Source organism: Aulonocara sp. 'chitande type north' Nkhata Bay, linkage group LG3 (genome assembly GCF_057382095.1).
Source record: "Aulonocara sp. 'chitande type north' Nkhata Bay isolate Kocher_YH1m ecotype deep benthic linkage group LG3, A_spYH_male_GT1.1, whole genome shotgun sequence".
NCBI lineage: Eukaryota > Metazoa > Chordata > Actinopteri > Cichliformes > Cichlidae > Aulonocara > Aulonocara sp. 'chitande type north' Nkhata Bay.
Genome location: NC_141346.1, coordinates 19,550,154 through 19,563,703, shown reverse-complemented (window position 1 = coordinate 19,563,703; position 13,550 = coordinate 19,550,154). Strand labels below are relative to the sequence as shown.

Below are 13,550 nucleotides of genomic sequence, written 5' to 3'. Positions count from 1 at the left end.
TGAGTTTTTGTGTTGCATTTTGTGCATACGCGCGTTTCGCGTCTACCGCTCGAGTTGGAAAAATCTGAACTCCAGCGTCAAATCGCGCCGCAACAACCAATCAGGAGCCTGGTGACGTGGCTGTTACCTAGGTCAAAGGGGCAGATCCAGCCAAAGCCTTTCATACTTCAATGGAGGGGAAGGCTAATCAATGCGGTAGCAAACAACTTGGAGCTGTACAACACCAGCTGCTTTCAGTACCGAGACAGGAATAAAAAGGACCGAGCTTGGAGGAAGATATGTGAAGAGATCGGGCAACCTGGTAAGTTCATTCATTTCTCTTTTGAAAGTTTTCACTGACCCGGGGAAGCCGCACAAAAGCTAGCAAGCCACCGCTATTTTCCCACTGACGTACAAATACCGTTCTGCTTTTATGCATGTTGTCATTTAGGAATATATTTTATTGTTTATTAATAAACAGCACACAGTGGTCCCGCTGTTCATCCGTCACTGCTTTGCTTTTTCGCTGATTTTTTATTGCACAGTACAGCATTGCATTCTGCAGCCTGATTGACAAATCTCCTGCGCTTGCCAAATTTATCACGTTTGGTTTTGATAACCATCGCGTCCAATAGAAAAAACAGCACAAAAACACCCATAACTATGAGCCTCATTCGGAAATAGACACCTGCACCGTGAGGGAAAAAGGCGCACGAAAGTGGCGGGCAGATGAAGACAAACCGCGGCATAATAATACTTTTACGTTTTGCAATCTACAAAGGTTTGCACTTTGAGAATCAATTGTGAGAACTGTGACCAGGGGCTAGTTATTCTGAGAACCCCTGCAATAAATGAGGGACCACTGTCTACTCTACGATTATTATATCCAACCTGTTAACATTTAATACTGTATTGATAGAACCAACTGATTCTGCAGCAGAGCATCCCCAGTCCCTGAGCTCCTGCTGCTGCACCCAGATATGTACAGCAAGCACTGATACCTTTTTAGTCGGTGGGATTCCCTTGTGATCACCTTTACTAAATATCTACAACCAATCTGATTATATCCTGTTTTTGTTTTTTTTCACTGTTGAAATTAAAATCTAGTAGCAGCCTTCTCATTTCTTTGTGTTTTGTGCTGTTTTACAGGCCCACAGAGGAGGACGGCTCCGAGGCAGATGAGGGACGGGTCCCAGGACGGTCCATCGGCGGTGGAGCTGGCCATCCTGGAGTCCCTGAAGAGGCCACACCAGTCTCCAATGGAGCATTTCCTCCTCAGCCTTGTTCCTGCTCTGGAGAGCAGCTGGTCCTTTTTATTCCTGTCTCTCTGTAAATTCTTATATTTTATATATTTATGTTTAATGTTTTTCTGTTTGAGACTTTTAATATTATTTCAAATAAATGTTTATAATGACTAATGTCTCAGTTCTACTACACAGCAAATGTTGGCACACAACTTGACACATGTAGAATTTATTTCATATTATACTAATGACAAAATATACTGATACAGTGGGATGCAGAAGTTTGGGCAACCTTGTTAATAGACATTATTTTCCTGTATAAATTGTTGGTTGTTACAATAAAAAATGTCAGTTAAATATCATACAGGAGACACACACAGTGATATTTGAGAAGTGAAAAGAAGTTTACTGGATTTACAGAAAGTGTGCAATAATTGTTTAAACAAAATCAAGCAGGTGCATCAATTTGGGCACCACAAAAAAGAAATGAAATGAATATTTAGTGTATATCAATGTGTGTGTCTCCTATATGATATATGGGGTGCCTTTGTCTGGATGTGCTTCCCATCCAGAGCTGCACAGCACAGAGGGAAGTTCCAGCGCTCCTGGAGTCCCTCTGTGATGGACCGCCAGTCTCCAGGTGAAGGCACAGCCATGAAGTCGTCCACTAGACAGTCCCAGATGGACGTCGCTGCCTGGGGGGTGATCTGGCTCACCGTGGACACACCGACTCTGAAACTGAACGCGATGGTCCTGAAGGAGTCCCCGGTGACAAGGAACCTGGACAAAATTGTTCAAAATCAGTATTATGTGTACTGCAGTTACAAAATACATTATTCAAATTCCAAAATACATTTGTGATGTCAGATATAAATCACAAAACTTAAATCTTACATAAAACATTTTGTAATTATAAGGATAATTACAAAATGTATATTAGATAATATCTAAAACAGTTGTGTTTTGTTTTAACTTTAACATATCATAATTTGATTGGTAGCAACTTTCACAACTACAGTGAGCCAATCACTCATAATTCCTAAACATGTCAATCAGGTAGGAATGAAGTAAGACATTAATAGAAATAAAGAGTTGTGTGTTGACATGTAGCCCTTTCCTTGCTTAAATCATTAATATTTTTGAAAAATTAATCTGTGATAAGACAGCTTATCAAGATAGAACCATGTAACTAGAGATGAACCAAACTGTTCACAGTTTTATCTAACTCTGTTTTAATAAAGGCTGTGACCCCTGCTATAGAGTCTGACAGCTGCAGGGATTATATACAAATATTCAACTATCCCAGAATTAAACCAGGTCTAAATAACAAGGAGTGAGTATCACTACAAAGGTTAACTCAGTGGTCCTAATGCTACAGTTTGATATCAGCAAACACCGAGCGCATACATTGATGTGACACCACAGCCATGCTATCATGCAAACACTGATAACAGCATAAATCGAATTAAATCGGGACTTGATGAGAGCTTCTGAGTATCACTAGAAATATTATAAAGAGTCGTCTCTGTACCACAGTTTGCTTTCAGTAAACACCGACAGCATTCACTGTTAGCATAGCACATCCATGTTAACAGTGTATAACTGGATGGATTAGCATATTAGCACAGATATCAATAAAGGACTACCGTATTAAATAGTTTTACTAACCTCAGGCAGACGGACAGGCGCTCTGCAGGTGGGATTGAGCGTCTGTAGTTGGTGTCTAGGCGGGCGATGCTGGGACCGACGAGGGAAAGCAGGTCCTCAAACTGGCCGACGGTGATAGCGCTGGAATCGGCCGTCATCCAGGCGCAGCTCCTGGAGCAAGTGGTGAAACTCACCAAACTGCTCATGCCTCTGGAGGACCTGATGGACCCAGGTACGGCGAGGACGTCTTTTACGCTGCTGCTCTGCTCTCCACAGTACATAGAGAAGGGAGACTCTCTCTTCCGATAGCTGCCATCTTGCAAAGATACCGGTCTGGCACAACTCCCTCCCACATTCCTCCCACATTTCCGGTTCACACGCGTCAAAATATCATATTTTGACGCGCGATGGATTTTTCTTGGACACGCGTTGAGACGCGAATGTACACGCGTCAAATTAGGGGCGTTTGGGGCGTTTTATTCGCGTCCATCGCGTTCGGTGTGAACACACCGTAATGATTCAGAATTGGTCTAAAACATTCAGAATGTCCCAGGGACTTATTCTAATCATATCCTATGTGTGTGTAAGCGTGTTTGCATTTAGCCCTCTGCACTCAAAGTCAATACCTGCAATATATCAGTCTGGACCATCACGCCGAATGAAGCTTATGACCTTCAAAAGACCAAGTGCCAACTCATTATAAGCACATTTGCAAGGTGTGTCTGAGAATTATTGAAACCACTCTTTTTAACAAAAGACAAAGAAATTAACAAATCTTCTAAACGCTATTCAGTTCATTTCAATGATTAATGCTTAAACATGGACGTGATGATCTATGCTTCTCACTGATTCTCTAAAAAAGTCCAGAAACTTCTCGGACCGCTATTAGCTTAAGCTTTACCATACCTAAGGTATTAAAGACACAAATGAAGTTATAAAATGTTCAAATAATCCTTGTTTGATGTTAAAGCTCAACCTTCCCCCCCTTTTTTGACACATTCCAATGTGTCAAATCAACGGAGCTAGAACATTCAAAAAAAAAAAGTTAGGCAGCTACAAAGTTTCCCAGACTCTTAAGCTGACTCAGGTATTTAATATTTTAATAAATGTCGTTTAATTAACTGCCACTATTTAAACTAAACAAAAGACATAATTCAAGAAAAAAATCACAAAGAATAACATGATATCAGTGTTTTGTAAGCGCGTGCGGCCTTCTATGCTCGAAGCCTTTTCCCTCAATAGATCAGTCAGACATTCGCGCTGACTGTAGCTTTTAACCCTTATTAACTTGAACACAACTCTACAATGAGCAACAAGTTGCAATATGTATGAAAATGATCATGGTTACACCTGCAATGAAAAATTATATCATTATCCTAACACCTGTAAACAGAAGATTCATCAGAGGTTATAACAATCACAGGAACACAGATGTTAGTATAAGGTCAAAAGCTTCAATAAATGATCATCGATGCAATGCTTGTTGCATGATTCTCATACAATAATAATGCTGATATTAAAATAACAGTAAAACACCCCCTTTTGTCCCGTTTAACTTGACCCATAAACGTTTTTAAATGCCTCTTTTATTCTTAATTTTATTTCCCCTGTTCTCCCCTTACTGACCACAGCAGAGGGATCTTAGTTTTGAATCAGCCATGAATCCAGCTCACCTGATTCATCAGTGAGCTCCACCGTCACTGGCGTCTGACAGGGTGGCGCTGCATACTCTTCCTTTAATGTTACTATTTTCAACCTGTTAATTAGAGTGTTTAAACCTGAAGTCGACTACGTCCACAACAAGTCAATACAGCTGTAAATGTGGCCAATTATCAATCTATTACTAATCAATAACAACAGATAACTTCTATTTTATGCATGCTTTTAATCAACCACTCACCCAGAGGATCTCCAATCCCAGGAAATTCCTTCTCCTCAGTCAATGAGTCTGTCCTCCTTCCATGCCCTGGTAACTGGTCCATCCAGAGCCATATGATCTCAAATATACATACAACAAGCCAAACCACACCTTGGTCACACCAACCCTCTCCTGCCCCGAAGATGTCCAATGCCATCCTAGTATGGACTGAAAGTGGCTTTAACGCTGACTGTCCTGACAATCCATCTCATACATTTCCTGGTCAGATTTGCCAATCTCTGCACCAGGGTTTTAAACGTTTCGCCATTTTCATTAGTTGTTATTTTTTATTTAGTTTCGACTCCAGATTTTCAATTTTTACCAGTTGTAATTAGTTTTTACCAATTCTTTGCTAGTTTAGTCTAGTTTTTATTTTCTGAAAATCCTTAGTTTCAGTTTAATTTTAGTTGTGTTTTGCAAAAATTAAGTGTAACAAAATCTCAGTTCCATCATATCAATCATGCTCTTCTGGTTATCCTTGGGTGTTGAGACTAATAACTATTAACTCTTGCCGCACCGAGTGTTCCTAATTTTGGTTGAAGTGAATTGATAACCTTTTTGAAGGCGGTTGTTTCACACATTTATTTAGATGTCCCCGTCCTGTTATCTCGGGATACATCACGCTGCCTTATCTGGGGTTAGCTATTTTCGGGGGACGCGGGTTGAGTGGGGGAGCTCTTCAAGGAGGGGGAGAGTGCTCCCCCTGATGAGGTCTTCTAGGTAAGCCAGGTTAACCTTCTTGTGTGAGCTTTTCAAGTGCACTTTAAGATTTGTGGGATTCTTCGTGTCATAAATGTCCCTCATAACCCCCTGATGACCCAGTAATTCATTTTTGCGCACTGTAGTACACATTTAGTTTTTGCTTGTAGCTCTCATACTCTACTTGCCACTCCTCGAAGTCCTGATGTTTCTTAGCGAGGACAACTGATAGGTTTGTAGCTTGAACCCATCCGCTGGAACGTTAAAGACAATATAATTACACTGCAAAGCAAGACACAAGTAGGCAAGCTTCTTCATGTTTCTCGTGCACGGGAGAAAACCAGACAAACGCCGTTCCTTCGCTTGACCCCAGTAGCTCTCGTCCGTTCTCCCGTACCACTGTTCTTTTATTGAGGTTACATGAATATGCATAAGTTCATTAACATATGACGTCTACATACACACAAAGAGTACCTTGCCTGTGTGTGTGTGTGTGTGTGTGTGTGTGTGTGTGTGTGTGTGTGTGTGTGTGTGTGTGTGTGGACTGCTGATCAAAGGGTCAAACATCCTTGGTCAGGAAGAGGGTAGCCTCCCCCTCACCCTAGATGGTTCATCCTAGATAACACGGTGAGGAAGTCCTGCAGTTCATCTAAACAAAGAGCACTTAGACTAGAACAGACGCAACTACGTTAATCCTACCATAAAACAATAAGACACGGATGACCTCTCATGCTCCCAAAGTGCTGTCTAATACACACAAAGTTTGCAGACTATCAAGGATCAAAACCTCTACCAATCTACAACTAATTACAAAACTCTAAGCATATATAAGTAAATATTTCTAAGCATAAATGACAATCAACAATACAAATCTAACAACAACAGTACCTTTAACCTTATATCACATGTGTGGGGGTGTGGCCTTGCCAATTGTTTTTCCCACCTTTTCAAAATGGCCGGCGTGCCCACAAGCACATTTTATGGAAGAAAGAAAGGTAAGCTTGATATTTACATTTAAAATGTTTTGTTAAACTCAGATTTTTATTTTATTCAAAAAATAAACATCTAGTAAATAATTTGAGGGGTCTTTAAGAATTAGGTTTATTTAGTTTCACAGAGAACATGACTAATTTATTAATGTGTGCTCTACACATTGGGACTTTGTACTTATATTTATTTCACTGTTTCCTAATAGACAACTCTTTAACAAAGGCAGAGAGAATTCATAGCAGAATAATTGAGGGAGATTCAAACATAGATTCTTCTGAGGATGAGTGTCATGTGAGCCAGATAGAGGAGGGTGAGAACCCAAGAAAAACCACACAAAGATTATCAAGATGCAGTGGCACATGTAATAGTGAAAGACACAGGGCCACCTGGAAACTGTCGTCCTATCTGGTCCAAAACCAACATGTAGTAGAATCTGGAATTTTGATTTTGAGTTAAAAATAAAATATGGGTAAAATGCAGAAATGTTTTCCAGTAAAGTAAAAAATAAGAGTCGCAATTATAGCTGAATCCATAACACCTAATTGTTTCTACAAGATCACGTCGTTGCTAAAAGTTATCAGTGATCTCAATGTGCGAAAAGAACTCACAGTATCTGGAGTTCAAGCTCCTCTTGGCTGAGAACCCTGGGACAAACATGTGAGCGAGACCTGAATAGTACCAGTAATGAAGAGTTCTCTCCAAAAATCAAGAAAAGGAAGCCCCAATCAGATGAGAGTGTAGCAAAATATGGTTCACTCCACTTGCCTGAAATGGTTAACAGTCCAAGGCATTTCAGTTGTAAAATGGTTGGGTGCAACAGTAAAACACATGTGAGATGTGGGAAGTGCCAAATGTTCCTTTGTGTGTCCGAATAAAAAAAAAATAATAATAAAAATAATCACAGTACCTCAGATATCATAAATTGACTTTTGTGAAATAGAAATCCCAGTGCAATCACTTGTTCCTGAACCAATGGCTTACATCTAGTGAAGTGTCAATGACTTCTAAGTTGATCCCTGATCTACATTTTTATGATATTGTTATATAAATAAGTTTTAATATCCTGCTTACAAAAATTTCAGTGGAACGTGTAATCTTCTTAAATAGCTCTTGAACGTTGTTTGTTTCACCTTCGTGATCAATGAACTCCCCTTGTGCACTGTAGTGCACATGTTGTAAAATTTAAATAAAATTAGTTTAAAACAATTTTGATTTTGTAATGTGTTTATTTTACCGTCCCAACACTTGATTTATCTTAAAAAGAAAAAAGAAAAAGAAAAAGAAAAAATGAAAATACTTTTCCTTTTTTCCTTTTCTTCCTCCCTGGGTCTCAGGAGGACATTGTGTCTCTCTCCACTACAAGACACTTGCTATATCTAAAAAACAGTCATATTCAAAGTAATCCTAAATTGGACTCTGGCGCTGTCTCCCGACTTTTCCTGACATGATTCTGCGCGTGGACGGAGCAGCAACACAGACGACTCGACTAACGTACTGCCTTAACTTTACTATTGCAGGGCACGCACACATCAATGCAACCAAACACATTTTGCTATAAATCCAGTTAATTTTAGTTAGTTTTGTGAACATTCAGTACAGTTTTAGTTAGTTTTCCTTTTTGTTTTGATTTCATTACCGTTAACGGAAATTTTTCCACTTCTAGTTTCGTTATTTCATTTGTTGTCTTTAATAATAATAATCTTGCTCTGCACACTGGAATAAACATAATCAATATGATCAACATTTTGCTGCTTATCAATTCACCATCTTATCGATTCAAATGCTCCAGCCGTATGTGATTTGTGACATGTGTTTATCTAAATCTCCACTTTGTCTCTAAATGTTTGAAGAATTTTTAGTTCGGGGTCAAATTTTGAGAATTTTGACCATAAGTGAAAGTTATGGCGTTATCACCCCCTTTGGGGATTACCTTTTTCCAGTTTTGATGATATTCCTCCCCATTCTCTATTTTTTACAAGTACCCCTCTTCGGTGGCGAGAAACTGTTGGTGTGATCAAGCGGGTGCTGTAAAAACAAAAGCTCAGGACAGAACAGTCACCAATCATGTACTTCATTCAAAATTAACATATATCAAACGTCATATTGATCCTCTGAGTGTAATGGTACATTTTAATTTGCACTTCTCAAAACTAAAAACAATATTTTCTTTATTTTGCTCTTGTTCTTGTGCAGCACCACCCCTCAGCACATGCCCCTGTTATTTTATCTTACTTTTAAATTGTTGACTACTTCAAGAAAGTGCCCAAAAGACGGGGACCAGTGTTTATCATTACATATCTCCATTTTGAGTGTGGCTGTCTATCATTCCCCTGTTATTCATAGACCTCGGTGGAGGTTTTTTTTTTTTTTTTTTTTACCTCTATAAAATTAATTGACTCTTTACAGTGACCCACTATGGTTAATAATAACATGTTCAGTCATGAGTGGAATCAAACCTTTTCTTCACTTTAGCATTTAACATTCCCAACCATATAATATGATACATTAATTAAAACACAGCTACTAAATCACAATTTTCTTAATGCAAACATCAGTAACTCAAAATTAGCAACCAAAGGGTTAAGTCTGCAGTTCACACTGCTGTGAAGCTACAGCTCTTTAGTCTCTGTCATTCTTCTGTTCTTGCAAACGAAACAAAGCAAGACAAAACATCCACCCTTCTTTTACAGGCTGGGTGAATTGTCTGTGGACATTCAATAATCCTAAAGTCGGCACCGTTTGTGTCTCAGTATCAAGTCAGTTAAACTTTTAGTCGTCAGTCCATCACAGTCCAGACACATGCATACATCCACACACATTCATACCATAAGTTGCTGATAATGGAGTCTCACGCACAACCTATTCGAGCCTCCCTCACCAGCAAGATGACGTCATCATATCAAAGGAAGCAGTTCCTTGTTTGTTTTTCCTTCTTTGGACTGGATTGACTCGCTGCAATCCTTTTAGGCTCAGGACTTCTCATTCGATCAGTGTCCCATATAAGTGAATTTCTCCCAAGCTCATTATAATCATAGAGAAAAACTACTTTGCGACCGTTTTCAGTAAGAATATTTTATAGCGCTTTAAAGTTCAATCTCTCAGGCCTGGATTAAAGAGCTGATTTGTTAAATCAGGAACTCACAAAATACCAAAATATCACCACCGGTGGATCACACCTCTCTGATGTTCTTATCTCAGTGCACTGTAACAAAAGAAAAAACAAACGTAACCAATAAAACACTCATATAATAACAGATACTGGGGCCCATTGCAAACATGTCCAAAGTTCAAACCATCTTTCTCTCTCTTAGAGAAAGAGAACAATCCAAACCTCACTGATAGAATCAACCTAGTGTCAAACAAAACCCAAAAATCAACCAAAACTTCACACACTATATTGTGTAGGCATACAGGCACCGTAACTCCTTTTTTTTTTTTCACTGACAAAAACATGTTGGATTGACTTAATTCAATAGTAGACACTGGTTACACACAAATGTTTTGCTTTGGCAGAAACTTAAACAACTGAGTCAAATCAACACAACCTTTTCATATTCTCTCCGAAATAAAACTCACATCATTCACTCATCATTTTCACTCTGTACCACTGCTCCTTATCAGGCTGTGTGAAGCACAGTAAACAATTCAGTGGAGGCCTTAAGCCATAAACAGACATTACGCACAGACATTGTTTTCACAACCAAACTACTTTAGACCTTGTCCCCTAAATCTACACAGATACCCTCTGTGTGGCATGAAATGCATTTAACCAATAAACAATCAATGAGTTCTTATTGTTGTAACCGACTCCATATTTGGATGTTTGTGTGCAGCATTTGTTAGTAAAGCATTCTTCATTGCATCAGCGTGTGTGTGTATCACTCTTTATTGCACAAGCTTGTAAATGTGTGTGTGTGTGGATTACTCTTCAGTGAGTTGAATCAGCATTTCGATTTTTTTTTTGCACGTGTGTGTGTCATTTCTCACTCAATCAACGAGTGCATATGTTCATATGTGTGTTTCTCTTCATTCTGAGTCAATGCATGTAGATGTGTGTGTTTGTGTGGGTGTTTGTGTTCATCACTTTCCTGTTCTGGTGTTCTGGGTAAACCGTGGCCTGAAGCGTGCCCTGGGGTCCTGCCCTCCTCCTTTTCAGTCTGTTTGCATCTGTTGGTGCTGCTGCTCAAAGTTCTGTCCATACTGGTTCTGGCCCCAATTGAGGCAGTGCTTTTCTCCAGTATCCTGCATCTTCTCCTTATTCCACGCCTCCTTAACTTGACCCTTTTGCTTCTGTAGCTCCTTCAGGGTTTTGATACGCAGCTCAATCGTCTGGATGTCAGTGTCAAGCTCCAGTCTACGCTGCTGCTCCAGCTCTTCCTCTGTTTCTCCCAGCCAATTCAAGATTTTGTTCAGGTCAAAGTTCAGCTGCTGTCACTGCTGCTCGTTCTGCTTTGTTCTCATCTCCTTGCTGAGGTCTCCTTGCTGATTTCAAGTCGTGTGTCTGGGACTCCAAGTCTGATGGGTTCGATAATCAGCCAGCTCCTCCTGAGCCATGCTCAGTTTCTGCTCTGATGCCTTGAGCTCTTACTAAGGGCAGAAAACTCAGAATCTTTTCCGTCCACTTCAGATTGAAGTCCATCGATGTTTTCCATGCTTTGCTCCACAGCCTTTTGCGGCTTTGCTGTTCGGCTCTTCTCAGAGGTCAGCTCCTGGCCGAGCCCCGACACCTGTGCCTTCAGCTTATTTTCTCCTGGTGTTTTGTCCATTCTGAGGTGCCTCCTGACCTCAGTTACTCCTCCTGTCTCTGGCACGCCCTTTTTTGCTGCCCGATGATCATTGTTGGTCCGTCACTGTCCTGCACAGTTTTAATGCAGAGTGGTTAAGGTCAGCATTGTTTTGCTTGGCCTCTCTTTTCATCTGGGCTTAATGGGCGTCTCGTCACAGCTCTGTCAGCTGAAGCTGTCTTTTTCCATATGGCAAGAGTGTGAAGAGTGTGTGAGAGGGGTGTGTCCGATCAGGCACAATGCTGGTGGCTTTGCGAGTGCCTCGTTTTCCAAATCCAGATGTTTATTTGTCACATACACAGCAACAGAGAGAACAGTCTGTTGTTGGGATGGCTGAGGTCCTTCACGATCTTCCTGGCCTTGGTCCAGCACCGCCTGCTGTAGATTGCGTGCAGGTCAGTGTGCTCGGAGCGGATGGTGCGCTCAGCTGATCGCACAACCCTCTGTAGAGCTTGTCTGTCCGGCATCGTGCTGTTCCCGAACCAGACAGTGATACAGCTGCTCAGGATGCTCTCGATAGTTCCTCTATATAAGGTGGTCAGAATCGGTGGTGGGAGCCGGGCCTTTCTCAGTCTTCTCAGAAAGAAAAGACGCTGACGGAAATCTCCCCGTGTAGTGAAACGGGCCTTGGATTTAACTCTCTCCGTCTCTGCTGCATGAGATCATTTTCCTGCAGCACTGTTGACATTTTCAAGTTGTTGTTGTGGGTCCAGCTGCTGTAGCATTTAGTCAGGGTCACAACACAAATGGTAGAGGAGAGAGCAAAGATGGTAGAGGGGAGAGCAGGAGTCCAGGGTCAGCCTCAGCTTCCCGGGCCGACAAAGCAGCCTGTAACCAAGCATAAAGAGAAAAAACAAAACAAAACAAAACAAAGACAAACAAAAACAAACGAACAGGAAAATCATGTTGTATTGGCTGTGTTATTCAGAGGGGGAGAAACAACGGGACCAGGCCCTGTGTCAGCCTTCTCTCCCCCTTTTTTTGTTTTTTCTCTCCATATAATCCACTCATGACCCGCCAAGCTGACAGGACAACACCGGTACATGTTAAAATTCTTAAGATCATGTTTAAAAGCACAAAAATTGGAATTTTCTTTCATTTAGTAATCACTTGTATTAATCAATCAGCAGAAAACATGTCACAATTTGACTTTTATTAACCACTAAATTTGTCGTGTCTTTTTTTTTTTTTTTTTTTGAAGTTAAGTTGTTGTCCTGCAACCCAGAGAGTTTATTTGTTAGTAGTGGATAAACTTTATTATTTAACGGCGGGTGTATGTTAAGTTTCACTGCTTTAAACTTGCTGGAAAATCTTCACGTGTTCATGGGTGTAAGCTGTTTCTTCATTGCGTGTATGTGCGTTTGTAGATGGGCTAATTTAACGTTTTTTTCTCAAACAAGGCATTTCTCTAGCACGTGCCTCTCTCTCACATTTCTCTGCTTGTGTGTGTTTTTGTTTCACCTTTTTGTTGTGATGCTCCGGACGCCTTCCCAACCTCCACACGTCTGTTGGCCCCAATTTTATGTGTTAAAACTTCTCTTAATTTCTCCTTTAATTCTCTGCTAGCTGCTGTCTTTTCCACAGCTGCTGATTCTTGCTGAGTTTGGTTTCCATTACTATAATTTGCTTCGGCCGCTGTGCTTGTGTGGGCAGTTGGTCCAGGCCCGTAGCCACCTGTATCAACACACTGAGAGATTTATTTAATATCATTTTCATCACAATCTTACTCTGCCGGCTGAGGTGCCGGTCTTAATCATACACGATTTGTCTCTTTTATATCAAAACCCAGCCAAACATCAAACATTCAGCGTAGTCATTCAAAACCTTATCTGTAGTATTATAATCAGAAAAATCAGCGTTTTAATTACAGGCATGTATCATTGTTTGCAAATTAAAATTATAAAACTCAATAACACGCTAAACAGGAAGCAAAGTCCTCTGTGCGCGTCACAGCTCATTTGCATGTTCACACACAGTCTAAAAATAGCTCGCAGCCCTGCAGCTGCACCTCACCCACAATCTCACACAAAACTCAGACAAAACTCTTTTATTATATATTACAAAGACATCTTATATTTACAATCACTGACAGGCCTGACAGATTCAGCACCTAACAAATGTCGACAAATTTAACCATAACGGGTCCAACCGAAGAAAGGTCACTTTTTTGTAATCAATTAACCAGTATCAGACTAACTGTATCTGGCCTAATCCCTAAGGTCCCTAACTCAATTTAACAGTATCCAAAAAAGCACATCACACCGTTTCTGACGGTGAAGTGGTGAAACC

The 13,550-nt window shown here is 40.5% G+C and overlaps 2 protein-coding genes and 1 long non-coding RNA gene across 3 annotated transcripts in view; 2 read left to right on the top strand and 1 right to left on the bottom strand.

The window, feature by feature from the left end:
• LOC147334363 (low affinity immunoglobulin gamma Fc region receptor III-like) overlaps positions 1 to 13,550 on the top strand; it is a 529,842-nt gene that overhangs the window by 87,926 nt on the left and 428,366 nt on the right. The gene's annotated exons all lie outside the window — the stretch shown is intronic.
• LOC147334388 (uncharacterized) lies at positions 15 to 1,397 on the top strand. The gene is made up of 2 exons (XR_015126070.1): positions 15 to 301; positions 1,129 to 1,397. It is a non-coding gene; the product is annotated as an uncharacterized LOC147334388 (long non-coding RNA).
• LOC147334387 (uncharacterized) lies at positions 1,087 to 3,165 on the bottom strand. The gene is made up of 2 exons (XM_086272014.1): positions 2,892 to 3,165; positions 1,087 to 2,003 (listed from the first exon to the last, which is right to left on the bottom strand). The coding sequence occupies exons 1-2, from the start codon at positions 3,149 to 3,151 to the stop codon at positions 1,733 to 1,735; spliced, it is 531 nt and encodes a 176-aa protein (XP_086128140.1). The 5' UTR covers positions 3,152 to 3,165; the 3' UTR covers positions 1,087 to 1,732.

What these genes read in the sequence shown, in the direction of transcription:
- LOC147334387 (XM_086272014.1), bottom strand. Translation starts at nt 3,151, where the DNA reads ATGTACTGTGGAGAGCAGAGCAGCAGCGTAAAAGACGTCCTCGCCGTA. An exon ending in CGCCTGTCCGTCTGCCTGAG is followed by an intron (nt 2,004 to 2,891) that starts GTTAGTAAAACT and finishes AATTTTGTCCAG; the next exon opens with GTTCCTTGTCACCGGGGACT.